We start from the raw sequence: 14,783 nt of genomic DNA on the forward strand, positions 1-14,783 counted from the left end.
AAAACAGCTTATTAGGAAAAGTGGATCAGGCTTTATCAAAAGTGCATGTGGCGGACTGAGTGATATTCCAATTTTGGCACAATTTTGGTGCATTTTTTGGTTAAAATTGGATCGTCCTTTGAGATAGAATTTGAGCTTCTCAAAAAGATGATCGTCTTAAAAGGGAAACTGGAAATTATCCCTAAATGGTTCCTTTCCCTGGCTGCAATGTTACAAAACAGTTTGTAAACTTATATGCAGATCACCTGATGTGAGTCCAATGATATTAATGGAGTCCTGCATTTTAAATTTTACTTGTACTGCCCTCCCTCCTTGTTCCTGATTGACAGGTCTCACTGCTAGGACATGCTGCTGTATGGAACAAGGGACTGTCTGCCAATATTCAACTAGAGTCATATACATCTCCGTTTGCTTACTATTAGAGGTAGAAAAATCAGTGTCAAATGTTTTACATGGTGCCTTGCTGGAACGTTGAGAAAATTGATTCACATCCCTATAAAATCAACTTTGTTATCTTACCGGGCATGCTTGGCCAGGCCCCTCCCATCTACTCCTTCCCATGCTGTATGCCTCCTCACCATTCATTTCATGTGATCAGGGAGATGCCCCCTGAAGCCAGGTAAGATAACAAAGTTGATTTTATGGGGATGTGAATCAATTTGTATCTAAAAGAAGGGTGGAATTTAGTTAATAGAGCTTGAAGTTAACCTGTCACTAACTGTATTTGTGAAAAATGGTGACAGTTGCCCTTCATATCCTCTGGTATCTACGGACATAAGGTTAATAATGCATAATAACCCTTATGGTATGGGGCAGGAGATTGGACAACATCTACAATTAATTTGAGCCAACAGTATGCGAGAATACCTAGCCAGGTCTCCACCAAATCCAGAAGCCTACATGCTGTTGTGTTTGGGCAGTTGTCTGGTACCTGATTAAGTTTTGTATAGTAAAACATGAATATGACATCCCACCTTTTGCATAATTCCCTTCTCATAATAGTAGCGCAGTGAGCGACTGAGCTTGTCATAGTTCATGGCGGGTCGGTTCTTTTGGATACCCCATCGCCGTGCTACCTGTCATGACAAAAAAAAAAACAAAAACACACAAACCATGGAATTAGAATCCTTTTGTTTACACGTCACTTTTTGCAATTCTAAACTATTTTACCTATGGAATGTAGAGGATTGAACAATCCGGATGTGTAAGGTCTTGTAATTAATTGGGACATTAAGCTCAGATCCACTCCACTCCACTGCTCCACTTATTTACAATAAGTAGTAAATAAGTAACCAATAGATGGCTGATCAAAGGTAACTTCCTCTTCCTGTGGGTTACATATGTACTACTTCCTGTCTAATTAGAAAGCTACATATGTCTAACCAATGGTTGGCTACTTAAAGGTAACTTCCTCTTCCTGTGGGTTACATATGTACTACTTCCTGTCTAATTAGGAAGCTACATATGTCTAACCAATGGCTAGTTAAAGGTAACTTCCTCTTCCTGTGGGTTACATATGTATTACGTCCTGGCTAATTAGGAAGCTACATATGTCTAACCAATGGCTAGTTAAAGGTAACTTCCTCTTCCTGTGGGTTACATATGTATTACGTCCTGGCTAATTAGGAAGCTACATATGTCTAACCAATGGTTGGCTAGTTAAAGGTGATTTTCTCTTCCTGATGGTTACATATGTACTACCTCCTCTCTAATTAGAAAGCTGCACATGTCTAACCAGTGGTTGGCTAGTTAAAGGTAACTTCCTCTTCCTGTGGGTTACATATGAACTACTTCCTGTCTAATTAGGAAGCTACATATGTCTAACCAATGGTTGGCTAGTTAAAGGTAACTTCCTCTTCCTGTGGGTTATATATGTATTACTCCCTGGCCAATTAGGAAGCTACATATGTATAACCAATTGTTGGCTAGTTAAAGGTGATTTTCTGTTCCTGATGGTTACATATGTACTACTTCCTGGCTAATTAGGAAGCTACTTATGTCTAACCAATGCTACCTAAAGGTAACTTTTTCATCCTGAACAAGATATTTCACTTGACTCTCCGTCAGAAGGAGGTAAAATTTTAGCAAGTGTAAATTCTTAAAGCAAAATAAGACCCGTAATTTGTTAGTCGTATCATTTAAATCTGGGATCCTTGAATAGTGTGATGGCGATGCTGGTTACACATATCAACCAAACACATCGATGTTCTCGATATAACCACTTACCTCTTCTGGTTCAATGAGCTTGAACTCCATGCCTCGGCCTGTCCAGGCAATAAAATGAGAATTGGCCGGATCATCCAGTAATGCAACTAAAAACTGCCATAGCTGGAGGGATCCTCTTCTCTGATAGGTGGGCCCCTCACGGTAGAGTCCAGGCTCCTGTTTAATATCACCTGCACAATGAGAATATAATAAAGATAAGTATCATTTACACACTAAAGGGACAGCACACCTTCTTGAAGAGACAGTGCACCTTCTTAAAGGGACAGTGCACCTTCTTAAAGGGGCAGTGCGTCTGGATATAAACTGCAGAATTCAGGTTCCTAGCTCTTTTAGTTTGTTGCCATTTCACACAGACCTCTAGTTACACAGCGATTCCCTAGAAATTTCTGAATTCGGAAAGTGTTATACAATCTAGCCAGTCCATTCACAGAATGGATAGTCCGTCCACCTGGAACACAGCCGTCTTTTGGCTGCCGTCCTGGGTGTGGCAGAGGCAGCAATGTCGTATTGCAGATGTTGTTGACTATAATAATATACATGATATACGCTCAGGACACCAAAGCCCAGAATGTTTTCTTTGCTTATCCATGATTTGTATGATAAATATGCAAAACCACATTCGTCAGGCAGTGACAGGGCACGGAGTTACATCCCTGGCCTCCTTCATCAGGTAAACTGCAGACCAGATTTGGGCAAATAGGAATCTGCTCGTGATAATGCCAGGATTTTGCTCACGGAGCAGGGTAAGGTGGCACCCATGTGGAATTAGCAAATTCCGCTTAAAAGAGAAGTCCTTGGTTCAGAGACTACGGGTGACCATACACCTTTAATGTTCATGCGGCTTCACGTTGGCAGTTTGTAAAGATATCAAATGACGGCCGTATTTCCTGGCATGAACACAGTGCGGGGACCTAGACTCCCATCTTTGATGACTACCGTCTTGTACTAAAATCGTGATTACAGCTCAGAAGTACTACCATGATGTCAAGAGTCCGGGTCATGGGACGGTGCTCAGTCTAGGAAAGATGGCAGTCATACGGTCCTGATTTTGCAGACTGAATGCTCGCATGGGAATGGGATTAATTATGTTGGACATCCCAAGACATAGAGTCATCTGTACAAAACCTTTAACTGGCTACAGCCTCATGCTCATGACCGTAAATGCCAACCGGAAGCTAACCGCTAAAATGGTAGCTTACGGCCAACATTGAGGTCTATTTTGCAAGGTCCTAGAGTGGTGAGCACAATGTACCTCATCGCTCCGTGACCAAGCGTTGGGGTAGGTCCTATTCCTGTTCCGATTTGAAGCAAAACCAATCAGATTACTATGGACAAGGGTGGGTTGAGGAGCACTCACCTTTCCCATCTCCACTGGTCTGAAACAGGCCAAAAACAGGGTGAACTTTGTGGCTGTCCCTTACTTTTGGCAGGACCAACGTTTAACCATGGGGATAGGGCAGTGATGGCGAACCTTGTAGAGACCGAGTGCCCAAACTTCAACAAAGACCCACTTATTTTTCGCAAAGTGCCAACACAGAAATTTAATTTGTGATTTATACTCCCTTCTCTGTAACAGTTTTCATTGATACCAGCCCCGGGGGACACCAATAGAGCAGAAAATAGTCCCAGGTAGAGCTGTAACTTTAAAATAGCTCTGTGCACAGCAAGTCCTGAACTGTCTGGGACTGCAGGAAGATACCTGGAGTCATCTCTGGTGATGGCCTGAGTGCCCACAGAAAGGGCTCCGAGTGCCACCTCTGGCACCAGTGCCATAGGTTAGCCATCACTGGGATAGGGGATAAAAATCTGATTGGTGGGGTTCTGACCACTGAGACTTTATTGCCAGCTGTTCCATTTAATGCCCTGCCCAGATAACCAAACACTGTGCCTGGCTATCTCTGGAGGATAGAGTGGCAGGACACATTCTCAACCTGCCAGGGACCCTATCCTTGTGGTCAGTAGGCATCACAAGGCCCAAAACCCTACCAACCAGATTGTATAGGGATATCAAACTTGGGAAAACCCCTCTAAGGCTTTACCACCATACTATGGTTACTAAATGTTCTGTCACTATCTTACAGCGCACTCTTTGGTCCCACCCATGAGGAACAGCCAGAGTAGTAGTCTTTTATTAATGCAGACTTCCACTACACATGTTAGAATCATTTGTGTCCATACAGTTTATTGGGGCGTGATGTGGCAGTTACACTACAATTTTGGAAAAAAAAAAAAAAAAAAAAATATATGTATATACTCGAATATCTCGTATATACTCGTATATACTCGGCTTTATATTAAAAAAAACCTGAATACTCACCATTCCGCTTCCATCTCCATGTTTGCAGCGGGTCCGCGACATTACAGTCGTGCGCCGGCCGGGCCGGCAGGGGGCTGGGAAGGCTATATACTACAGGGGCTGGCTGGCTATATACTGGGAGGCTGTGACCAATGCATTTCCCACCCTCGGCTTATACTCAAGTTAATAGGTTTTTCCAGTTTTTTGTGTTGAAATTAGAGGTCCCGGCTTATACTCGGGTCGGCTTATACGGTAAATATATTCTTAACACATACCATCAAATTTCTCTGGGACCACACACGTATCATCAAAGAACTGTCGAGGACCCTTCTCGAACATACAACCTTAAAAAAAAAAAAAACCTGATTAGAAAAGGTCAATCGTGAGATGAAAGCGATACGTGGTTGTCACGGCGCGAAGTATAAATAAAAACAGCTGAAGAATGAAATACCTTCTGTCCCGTTGGGATGTGCCAGGAAAGCTTCTTGCCTCATGTAAATGGAATGGCAGCTAGGCACTTCTGCAAGGGAAAACAAGACAATGCTAATCAAAGAAGTGTCTGGAATCGAAAGCGCGCGGGTTATCAATGAGACAGCGCGCAGACAGAAGAGTAACAGAAAGGGACACGCGCCGCAACGAGAGGAAACCTGTCAACACATGGTTAGCCTTCTCCCAGACACGCGCACGTGGCACGGCAAAATGAAACGAGAATATGAAGAACATTGATTTTATCTAACACAGTCACTTGATCTCAAACTTTCGGCATAATCAACCTTGCAAAAGGTCAGCTCCTTTGGCAATCACACTTTACTTTAAATAGCACTTCGTCAACCCCCCCCAACCCCCCAACCCCTTCTCCTTTAAACGAGCACGATTCACATTTGCCTGATCTATTCTGATTAATTACATTATCTGAAGAATGTACAAGGATTTTGTGATCGCCACAATCTAAAGCAACGTTGAAGTGCGGTGTAATAACAATGACGTTTATTTTTTTTTATTTTTTTTTTTTTAATTGAAACTTTTTATTTTTTTTATATATTCTTTTTACAATGAAACTTTAGTTTTTTTTTAATTAGAATTAATTAGTATACCGTATTTTATTATACAAAACTTCAGTAAATTATTATATCATTTTTATAGCTTTTTCTTTAATTAATTAATTAAGCTATTTTTTTTTATTTTTTTGCAGTAAAACTTTATGCCAACCGCGGTGTCAAAATGTTCATCTTATTAAATCATAAATTAAAAGTGACATAATAGGAGGAATATTTTTGTTCAATTTTTAGGTCCCACTTTTGCATATTTTGAATATGGATATATTTTTAAGTTAAATTAAGTAATGTTAAGTTGAATTTGTATGTAAGTCAGAACTGGTATAATTTATAATTGTAGTTCTATACAAAAAATGTTTTCATCCCAGTGACAATTGGAGTTTGACAATCACAGCCTGGGACTAAGGTAAAGTATCCATAGATCTTCCCCAGAGGTCACAGAGGGCAGAGAGGTCTGTATCTAACTAGGGGTCGTTTGCAAGTCGGGCTTCCGTAAAGGACATCTACCACCAGGATGAAGGATTGATCACCAAGCACACTGACATAATGGTGTGTGCCCCCTCTGGCAGGATCAGCTCTTCTTTAAGTTTCTTATACCCTTGTTTTTTTTTAAAAAAAAGGCTGTAAAAATTATGCAAATGAGCCTGAGGGGCTCCATGCTCCATAACACCTGAGCCCGGAGCCCCTCGGGTTCATTTACATAATTTTAAAAGCCCTTTAAAAAAAAAACAGGACATAAGAAGCTCAAAGAAGAGCAGATCCTGCCAGAGGGGGCGCACACTAGTATGTCAGTGAGCTTGGTTTACAATCCTTCATCCTGGCAGTAAATGTCCTTTAAGTCAGGGACTGCCTGGTACCACAAAAAACGTCTGTTTTCTTGATCTATTTTTGTATAAAAGGACAAGACCTTAACAGTCTATTGTTACATTAAGCTTTTAAACTGAGAAACATCTTGACATACAATTAAAAAGTTTTTAATTTTACAAAAAGTTTTTTTTTTATACAATGAGAGTATGATCCTTTATGCCTAAACATAAGAAGATAGCTTCCATAGAAGGCATACATTGGGGAATACCTCTTAAAGGACAAAGTAGGATCTGAGCAATAATGGTGCCTTAAATCTTTGAAGTGGTTCTCCGAACATCTTAAAAAGCGAAATTTTTACAAGTTTTTTTTTGCCAATTTAAAGTGCTACAAGAGAAAATTAATGCTACTCAATTTATTCAACTCATGCCAATGCTCCCTGAATCCTCTCCACCAGGATCTGCATAAATTCCTATAGCAATGATGGGTCGCTATTAAAAGGAAACACTGGAAGACCCAAAAAGCATGGAAATAGAAGGCATCGGGGGGGGGGGGGGCAGCAAAAAGATGGATTGGCCCACTAGAGGACCAGAGGTGGGCCAATGCTCTAACACAAATATAGTCCACTAGAAAACAACCCAATGAGGAGGCTACTAAGATCTTTATCTAGAAGGTTCACAATACACATCCATCTCGGAGAGCCCAAGAACCCCCCCACAGTCCATAGGGTTTATTTACAGCTTCATTACGGTCATTAAATTGCTATTTGTTTTTTTTAATTCTGGTCACTAGGTCTTTTTAGGTCCTAGAAGCTCACAGCGATGATGAAACACCTAGGCTGTATGCTCCCTAGTCGACATTGAGGATGGCCTCAACAAAGATTATGGTACGGATAAGGAACGTCTACTCCTCTTCCCCGAGACACCGGCACAAACACGCTTTTGTTCTTCCGCAACCTTCTCCAAACTTTTGTAGAGCAAATTTGGACTTGAGCAGAGGATATGATGTTCTTACAGAAGATTACCGTGTTTACACGAGGTAAATACTGAGCCAGCGTTCTAACAATAACAGCCTTATAAAGCTGGGAAATAGCCAACGTCTCAGATACCTTGGTGGTTGTAACAAACTTAAAGAGGACATTTCATCACCTTAGTCATTGTGTTTCCTTTAGCAGGTGCCACTCTACTAATTACAATGTAGTCACTCCCAGGTAATGTGTGACATTGATTTTGGCTAATTAGATTCTCTGTCGAATCGGCAGTCCTAAGTTAAAGCAGAAATCCTAGCACTGCCCACATGACCCCAAAGTGCCTAATAAGCATAATGGGCGGTCAACATTTTTGGCGATGACTACGTAGAAATGGTGGTAATAGAAAAATTAGGATCGAATAGCCTGTACTTTGCCGATTTAAAAAATGCTCGGCATTGTGAACCATTTTAATACTTTATAAAACTTTATTTCACATTACCTGGCTCCCTGCCGGCAGCATTTGGAGAGTCCCGGGAAGGAGGGAGGAGCCTATGTTTCAGTCTCACACTCATCCAGCTCCCACCCCCCTCCCCTCTTAGGGTCATGTGCATTGAGCAGGCAGAGGAGGGAGGGGGTTGGTGTAGAAAAGAGGAATAATGTATGAGGAGAATAAGACACAGGCAAACAGGCTGCTGCAGCTTCCCTCCTACATCCAGGGAGCCAGGTAATATGAAATAAAGTTTTATAAAGTACTGAAATGATTCAGAATGCTGACTAAGGCTTTTTTTTTAAATCAGCATAGCAGAGGCTATTGGAACCTGTCACCAGCTAAAGGTGACATTCCGGGTGACAGGTTCCCTTTAAGTCTATTGTTTTTTCCTCTTTTAGGTTCTGAGAGGTTTAAATGGAGGACTCAATGGGCAGTCTCTATAATGCATTGACATGTACGGCTATTTTCAGCTAATTAATAGAGCCCTAAATGTGGGGATCAAGCTAAAAGGGTCAAAATCAATGGGGAGTCCATGTAATAAATTGACACATTGGGGTAGATTTACTTACCCGGTCCATTCGCGATCCAGCGGCGCGTTCTCTGCGGAGGATTTGGGTCCGGCCGGGATTCGCTAAGGCAGTTCCTCCGATGTCCACTAGGTGTCGCTGCTGCGCTGAAGTTCGTCGGATTGCACTGAAGTTCACCGTCCTCCGCTGGGTGCAGCGGCTGGACGCGAATTTTTTAAATGCGGCGGTTTTTCCGAATCCATCGGCTTTTTTTTACGGCCACGCCCCCTTGATTTCCGCCGTGTGCACACCGGCGCCGATGCGCTACAATCCGATCGCGTGTGCCAAAATCCTGGGGCAATTCAGGGAAAAACGACGCAAATCGGAAATATTCGGATAACCCGTCGGAAAAACACGAATCGGGCCCTTAGTAAATGACCCCCATTGAGAAATTTTGGGATTTTGAGATTTAACAGGAGTCCCAAATGGGGGCTCAAGCGAATAGCGTACAGTGGGCAGGTCACATAATATATGGACCGGTAGATTTTGTTTTAAGATGATACATGAGACTCCTCAATGGTCTGATAGGGGGAATGGTAACAGGTTTTTAAGATTCCGGAGAATTCACCAGCTTTAAAAATTAAATTCCTTAGAATCCTTCTGCAGACTCTCGAAAGGTCTAACCGTTAATTTACGACTCCGAGAGCGGGTCAGGACCTAATCAAATTGCAGAAACATTTCTAAAGTGATTATTCAATCAAATGACTAACATGGTTAATTAGGAGCCATAAACATTGCTCTGAGGTTCATCAAAGTAATGACTTGCTCAGAAAAATAGTGGCTAATTAAATTGCCGGCTGCTTCCATTTCTACCTTATCTAATAACCAGTCACATCAATGAGAATTTAGCATTTACAGTTTCAAACTCTTCCAAATGTTGATACAAAACACAGAAACTATTTGCACCGGTTACACAGGGTGACTTCAAAGCAAACAATTAGAGAACGCTGAAGACTAATTGTATCTCGCTCTGTGATTAAGACAGGACTAAGGCAAAGTAAATGCAATTCCCACAGACTATCCTGGTTCCAATTCTTTATCCGATTGGGGAAGGGTTTGGGGTGGGGCACGGATTAACGTGAAATCACATTTTAGGGTAGAATTTGATTTCTTTAGACTTTATGTAAAATAAACCGGTGAAAACTTGACAGCAAAAAGAAATTAAATTTAAATAAAATAAAATTTTAGAGTTTTTTTTTTTTAAAAAACTCTAAAATAAAAATAAATAAATTTTCATTTTTTTTGTAAATGATCAAAATAAATAACTTTTGAAAATCGTTTTTTTGCTCATTGCACATTTTTACACATTTTTATTTTTGGTTATTTTTTTTATTATTTTCTACATCTGTTTTGTATCTTTTTAAAGAAACAAGTTAAAAACAAATACATTTTTTTAAAAAAATGATAAAAATTTAGTTTAATAAAAAAATGTATTGGGAAATACAGGGGGTCCCCTACCGAAGAACATCCGACTTACAGACGACCCCTAGTTACAAACGGACCTCTGGATGTTGGTAATTTACTATTCTTTAGCCTTAGACTTCAATGATCAACTGTAACAGTTATCACATGTGTCTGCAATGATGCTTTATTATTAATTCTGGTTTTTATGACAACCCAACATTTTTAAAATCCAGAAGAGTCCAAAAAATTTCCGATTGGGGTTACAATTATAAAATTTACAGTTCCGACTTACATACAAATTCAACTTATGAACAAACCTACAGAACCTATCCGGGGACTGCCTGTATATCAAGTGAAAGATTGAAACATTTAAAGTGAAATAGCAAAAAATGTTAAAAAAAAAAAAAAAAAAAAAAACTATTACCAAGAAAAGGAAGAAAAAATAAAAAAAAATAAAAAAAACACAATACAATTAAACTTTGCTGGGGTTGTGTTTGCATCGCTTTCAAAGATATTGAATAAAAACAATTATTATGAGCTACTTGAGAATGAAAGAGCGGAGCTGGAAGAGACTGCCAAGAAACTAATTAAGGGAAAATGAAAGCAAGTACAAAAATAAAAACAAGCGTCGAGGTCAAATTATTCCGACTTTTTCTCCGAGAGCATTCCATGTTAAAAAAAAAAAAAAAAAAAACGGCTTTATACGGAGAGCTGATATATAGCGGCCATGCATGGAAAAAAAATCTTAAAGTCGAGGAGGCAGAAGGAAAAGTAGATTTAAAAAAAAAAAAATCTAACACCCTATAAAGTTTTATTTGAAGGGGTTGTGCAAAATTAGTGGAGGGTGAAAAAATAACCGTTTTTTTTCCAAAAACGGAGCCAAATTTAAATGCCACCATTTTTTTTTAAATGAATTCATTTATTTCTAACTCAGCATGACCTCTTTAACCAAGAGCGGTCTTATCAACGGGAAACATGGGGGGTGGAGGGATTGGTCATCCTCTTACTGCATTAAAACGAGGTGCCGATCTTGGGTTGGATGGGTCTTTTTTACCTAATTTTTGGAAAATGTTGTGTTTTTTTTTTCTTTTTTGAAGGAAGGTAGTTAGGGCAAGGGGCCTGATGGCCTTCACCGATTTATCACCTTTTATGGCAGTTATCTGAGATCCACAAGGACCTGATGTAGGTAGGTACATAGTCTAATGGTGGACACACATTTTCCGCCACAAGGGAATATCAATGCGAAACATAGTTTTTTGATAAATGCCCCCCATTGTCTATATTGTCTATGGGCTAGGAAACTTTTTGAGTGCAGGTGCAACTTAGGTCCCCCATTTAGGTAGAAAATTTACAGGATATGTGCATAAAGTGGGGGGTCCAACTTCTCTAAAGGATGATGATCTAGAGTCTATCTCTAAGTATAAAGAACGGTTGGACCATTTTTCTACACAGGGACCTCTGTGTTAGCCTTCCACCAATAACATGCTCATACACAGTCAGGGGCGTAACTAGAAGAGGCCGGGCCCCATATCAGACTTCTGAATGGGGCCCCCCTTCCCCCTTAAAAATATACATATACTGAGTCATGTGAGTAACAATCACACACAGTATTTATACACCATATATACATACAACAATATATACAATACACACATACATACAATACCATATACAGACATACAGCATATAAACACCCAATAACCTCGATTCTGGGGCCCCCTGACATTGTGGGCCCCATAGCAGCCGCTATGGCTACTACCACTGTAGTTTTGCCCCTGTACACAGTGTCAGCAGAAGAAAAACCCTATGAAGACCCCCCTACCCCCTGGGCAGAATTTCACAAAAATTAAGGTTAACCTATTAAAACTTAGAGCTTAGAAAATTGCAGCAAATATCGGATGCATTTTTAAAAAATGTTGTCTCGTCAGAATCCGAATTATCCATGAAAGAAGAATTTAGAATGAGCTACTTTCTACAGAAAGTGTACGGACGTTTCAGATGAAAATGCTGTAATAAATTTACACTCAGCATTGGCTCAGCTTCCCGAAAGGATTTTTTTTTTTAATGGAATTCACAACAGAGTTTTTTTTTCTTAATATTTCACAGTTGAGAACACGTTTTCTACATCTGTGCATATCCGGTACACACGGAGCCCATAAAATAGAGTCATATAACATAGTGGCACGGCCAGAGAGCATTAATCATTGCTGGAAGTTATCTGGCAAGGGGAACAGCTGATGGAACTTTAAACCTTCAAGCTCGAGATTATTGAACTGCTCAGAGAATTTTTTATTTTTTTTCCAACCTCCTCGTTGACTTTATGAATGGAGCTCTGAGCTATACAAAGGCCATTCATGTAAGACGGCGCTTACAAAAGGCAGCCCCCCCCCCCTCTGGAGATCCATCAGTCATGGCTAAAACCTACGTGATTGGTTTAAGACCATCTCCAGAACTTCCATTACGGGTTTAAAATGCAGCCTGCGTCCCCGTGACCTCTCTCCTAATGCATAAAGAGTAAATCCAGACTGCGCAATTCTCAAATCAAATAACCAGACAGTAGCACTTACTGTAAGTCTCGATCTCAGTGATACGTGTTTATCCCTGCTGAAAGCTAGAGCTGCCGAGAAAGTATTTTTTATATTATTTTTGATTTTTGTGTATTTTTTTCCCTTTTTTTTTGTTAATTGTACTTCCCCTTTTATATTTGGTCTTGAAAATGGGGCACCCATTATAACTAAAATAAATTTTAAAAAAATCGAGATTTTGATTATTATAGTTTGGCTTGAGTATGGTCAGGCCTCGTTACCCTCTTCTCTTCCATCTAACATTGATCTAGAGGTAGGCACCTCAACAATATTGAAGGAAATAAGATCACTTGGATGAAATATCACACACAATGTGGACAAGTGTGCCACTGTTTTGGGGAGAAAAACTGAAGAATGGGAAGTCACATCATGTAGGCAACATCATTCATTTTTCGGTCAAGGTCTACATCCAACGTTTCCTGTTTGCCTTTCTTTCGTACCAAGATCTCAATATTCTATTAAATGTTTTTTTTTAGGAATCCCAAGGGGGCAGGGATAGGCAAAAAAATAAAGTTATTACCCTCCAATTCCAGTCCTCTGCTCTCCGGCACCACTGGCTGGGACAAAACTGTTGGGCCACAGTGACTTAGAATAGGTGGGGTGACCAGGCTCAAGTGAGACCCTCAACAGTTTTGGCCCATCCAGCCCTATCGGGAGTCGAAAACTGTGGTGACAAGGGAACAGGGCACGGACACTCTTTGCTTATCTCAGCCCCTGAAATAAACTTTCATACTGTCCCATTGCTCTGATACTGTAAGTGACCCAAAAGTTTTCAAGGATATGACAACTTTTTATCGGAAGTCCAAAACTAGTAAGATAAACTCTTAAGAGACACTTAATAAAGACTTAGTCATCTTCATGCACAGCTGTTCAATAGAACTGTAATTCCTATACACCTTATACATAAAAAATGTATAAAGATGTAGGGATTGGACCACTGGAGGATCTTCTAGGTCGCAAAGAGGTCACAAAAATACATCAAAAGATAAAAGCTTGTACTCAGATGTAGATATTTACCTGAGTCATAAGCAAAATCTCTGGGTTCCTGCTTTATCATAAGAGGTGGAGGGAAGTTCTGGCTGGGGGCATTGCCCACCATAGTGCTGTGTTCATACACTGGATCGTGATACTCTTGTTTAAATCCTTGAGGAGGGAACTGGATGCTCGGCTCGGACATCTGCCGTTGGTAAACAGGTCGCCCTTCCCTTGGCAATGCAGGAAGCGGTGGAAACGAGTTGCAAGGTTCTGAGAGTTGCCGGCGAAACCTGGTTGGCAAATTTAAAAAATAAAATCGAAATTCATTTTAAATAAAATACAAAAACAAAACTAACGGCTCAGTCCAACATAAAAAAGATACAAAATATTTAGAGACCCCAATTTTTATCTTATTATTTTATTAGCCCTATTAAAGGAGAACATCTTAGTGTGTGATCGAGAAGATCTAAAAGCTATCAATATTATCCTTTAGAAGACGGGAAAAAAATTCCAAAATCGATTTATGGCATAGACTTATTTTAACCATAGAAACTAAAATATGGAGAAGACAGTGGACAATGTTCAGAACACGGCTTCTGGGTTCTACTTCTCTTTAAATCCTCATCAGAACAGTTCATTCTTCTTTTTAAGAAGGGCCAAAATAATTGCCAAGAAACAACAACACTACACTTGGAAAATCACTAAAAGATTTCCCTTAAAGGTGCTGTAGCGGCTTCAAAAACATGGCCGCTTTATTTAAAAACAGAGCCACGCCTCTCCATTAGGGGTGAATTGTTTTGTTTAAATGGACCCAACTTCAATAGCACAAACCATAGACAGGAATGGGACTATTTCTGTAAGACATCCACCATGGATTTCTAGGCCTTTAAGAGCACTAGGTTTAAAAATGTTTTTGTTTTTCGATTTCATGCACATGGTCAATGCAACACTGACCTTCCTGTGTCATTCTCTTTACCAAGTATGCCAAAAAACATAAAAATAGTAACAGCCAATCTTTGAACACTGACCGTTTAAGGGGCGGTTCCAAGTTTAAATTAAAATCCCCTTTCCACTGGGAGGGTCCTTGAGGTAGGACCACCAGCAATCACTGGGATTGGTACAATTCCCACAAGTTGTTGCGAGGTTGAGAATGTGATCGGTTGCTCCATTCAATGTCAATAACGAAGTGAACAGGACCCCCATTCTCATAAATAAATCGGGAGGGGGGCATACCCCTGTTGACCAAATCGGGATCCCCTTTCCTGTAGATAATGATCAAGCTTGGGACAACCCCTTTAAAGGGTAGATAGGTGAGAATCAGCAAGTATCCAAAAATTTGCATTGAATTTGAAAAAAAAGTTGGCTTCGTAAGTTAAGGAGTGTCTCCGGACCAAATAAATAAAAATACCTAA

General features: G+C 40.2%; 1 protein-coding gene across 4 annotated transcripts in view; it reads right to left on the reverse strand.

The window, feature by feature from the left end:
- The window catches only part of ETV1 (ETS variant transcription factor 1), a 53,550-nt gene that overhangs the window by 3,539 nt on the left and 35,228 nt on the right, over positions 1-14,783 (reverse strand). For all 4 annotated transcript variants that reach the window (XM_072154385.1, XM_072154386.1, XM_072154387.1 and 1 more), the window contains 5 exons: positions 13,414-13,661; positions 4,974-5,042; positions 4,798-4,866; positions 2,227-2,396; positions 975-1,076 (listed from right to left, as the gene is read on the reverse strand). In XM_072154385.1, the coding sequence (XP_072010486.1) occupies positions 975-1,076; positions 2,227-2,396; positions 4,798-4,866; positions 4,974-5,042; positions 13,414-13,661 (658 nt within the window). The remainder of the gene's footprint in view (positions 1-974; positions 1,077-2,226; positions 2,397-4,797; positions 4,867-4,973; positions 5,043-13,413; positions 13,662-14,783) is intronic.

This window comes from Engystomops pustulosus, chromosome 5 (genome assembly GCF_040894005.1).
Source record: "Engystomops pustulosus chromosome 5, aEngPut4.maternal, whole genome shotgun sequence".
NCBI classification, from domain to species: Eukaryota; Metazoa; Chordata; class Amphibia; order Anura; family Leptodactylidae; genus Engystomops; species Engystomops pustulosus.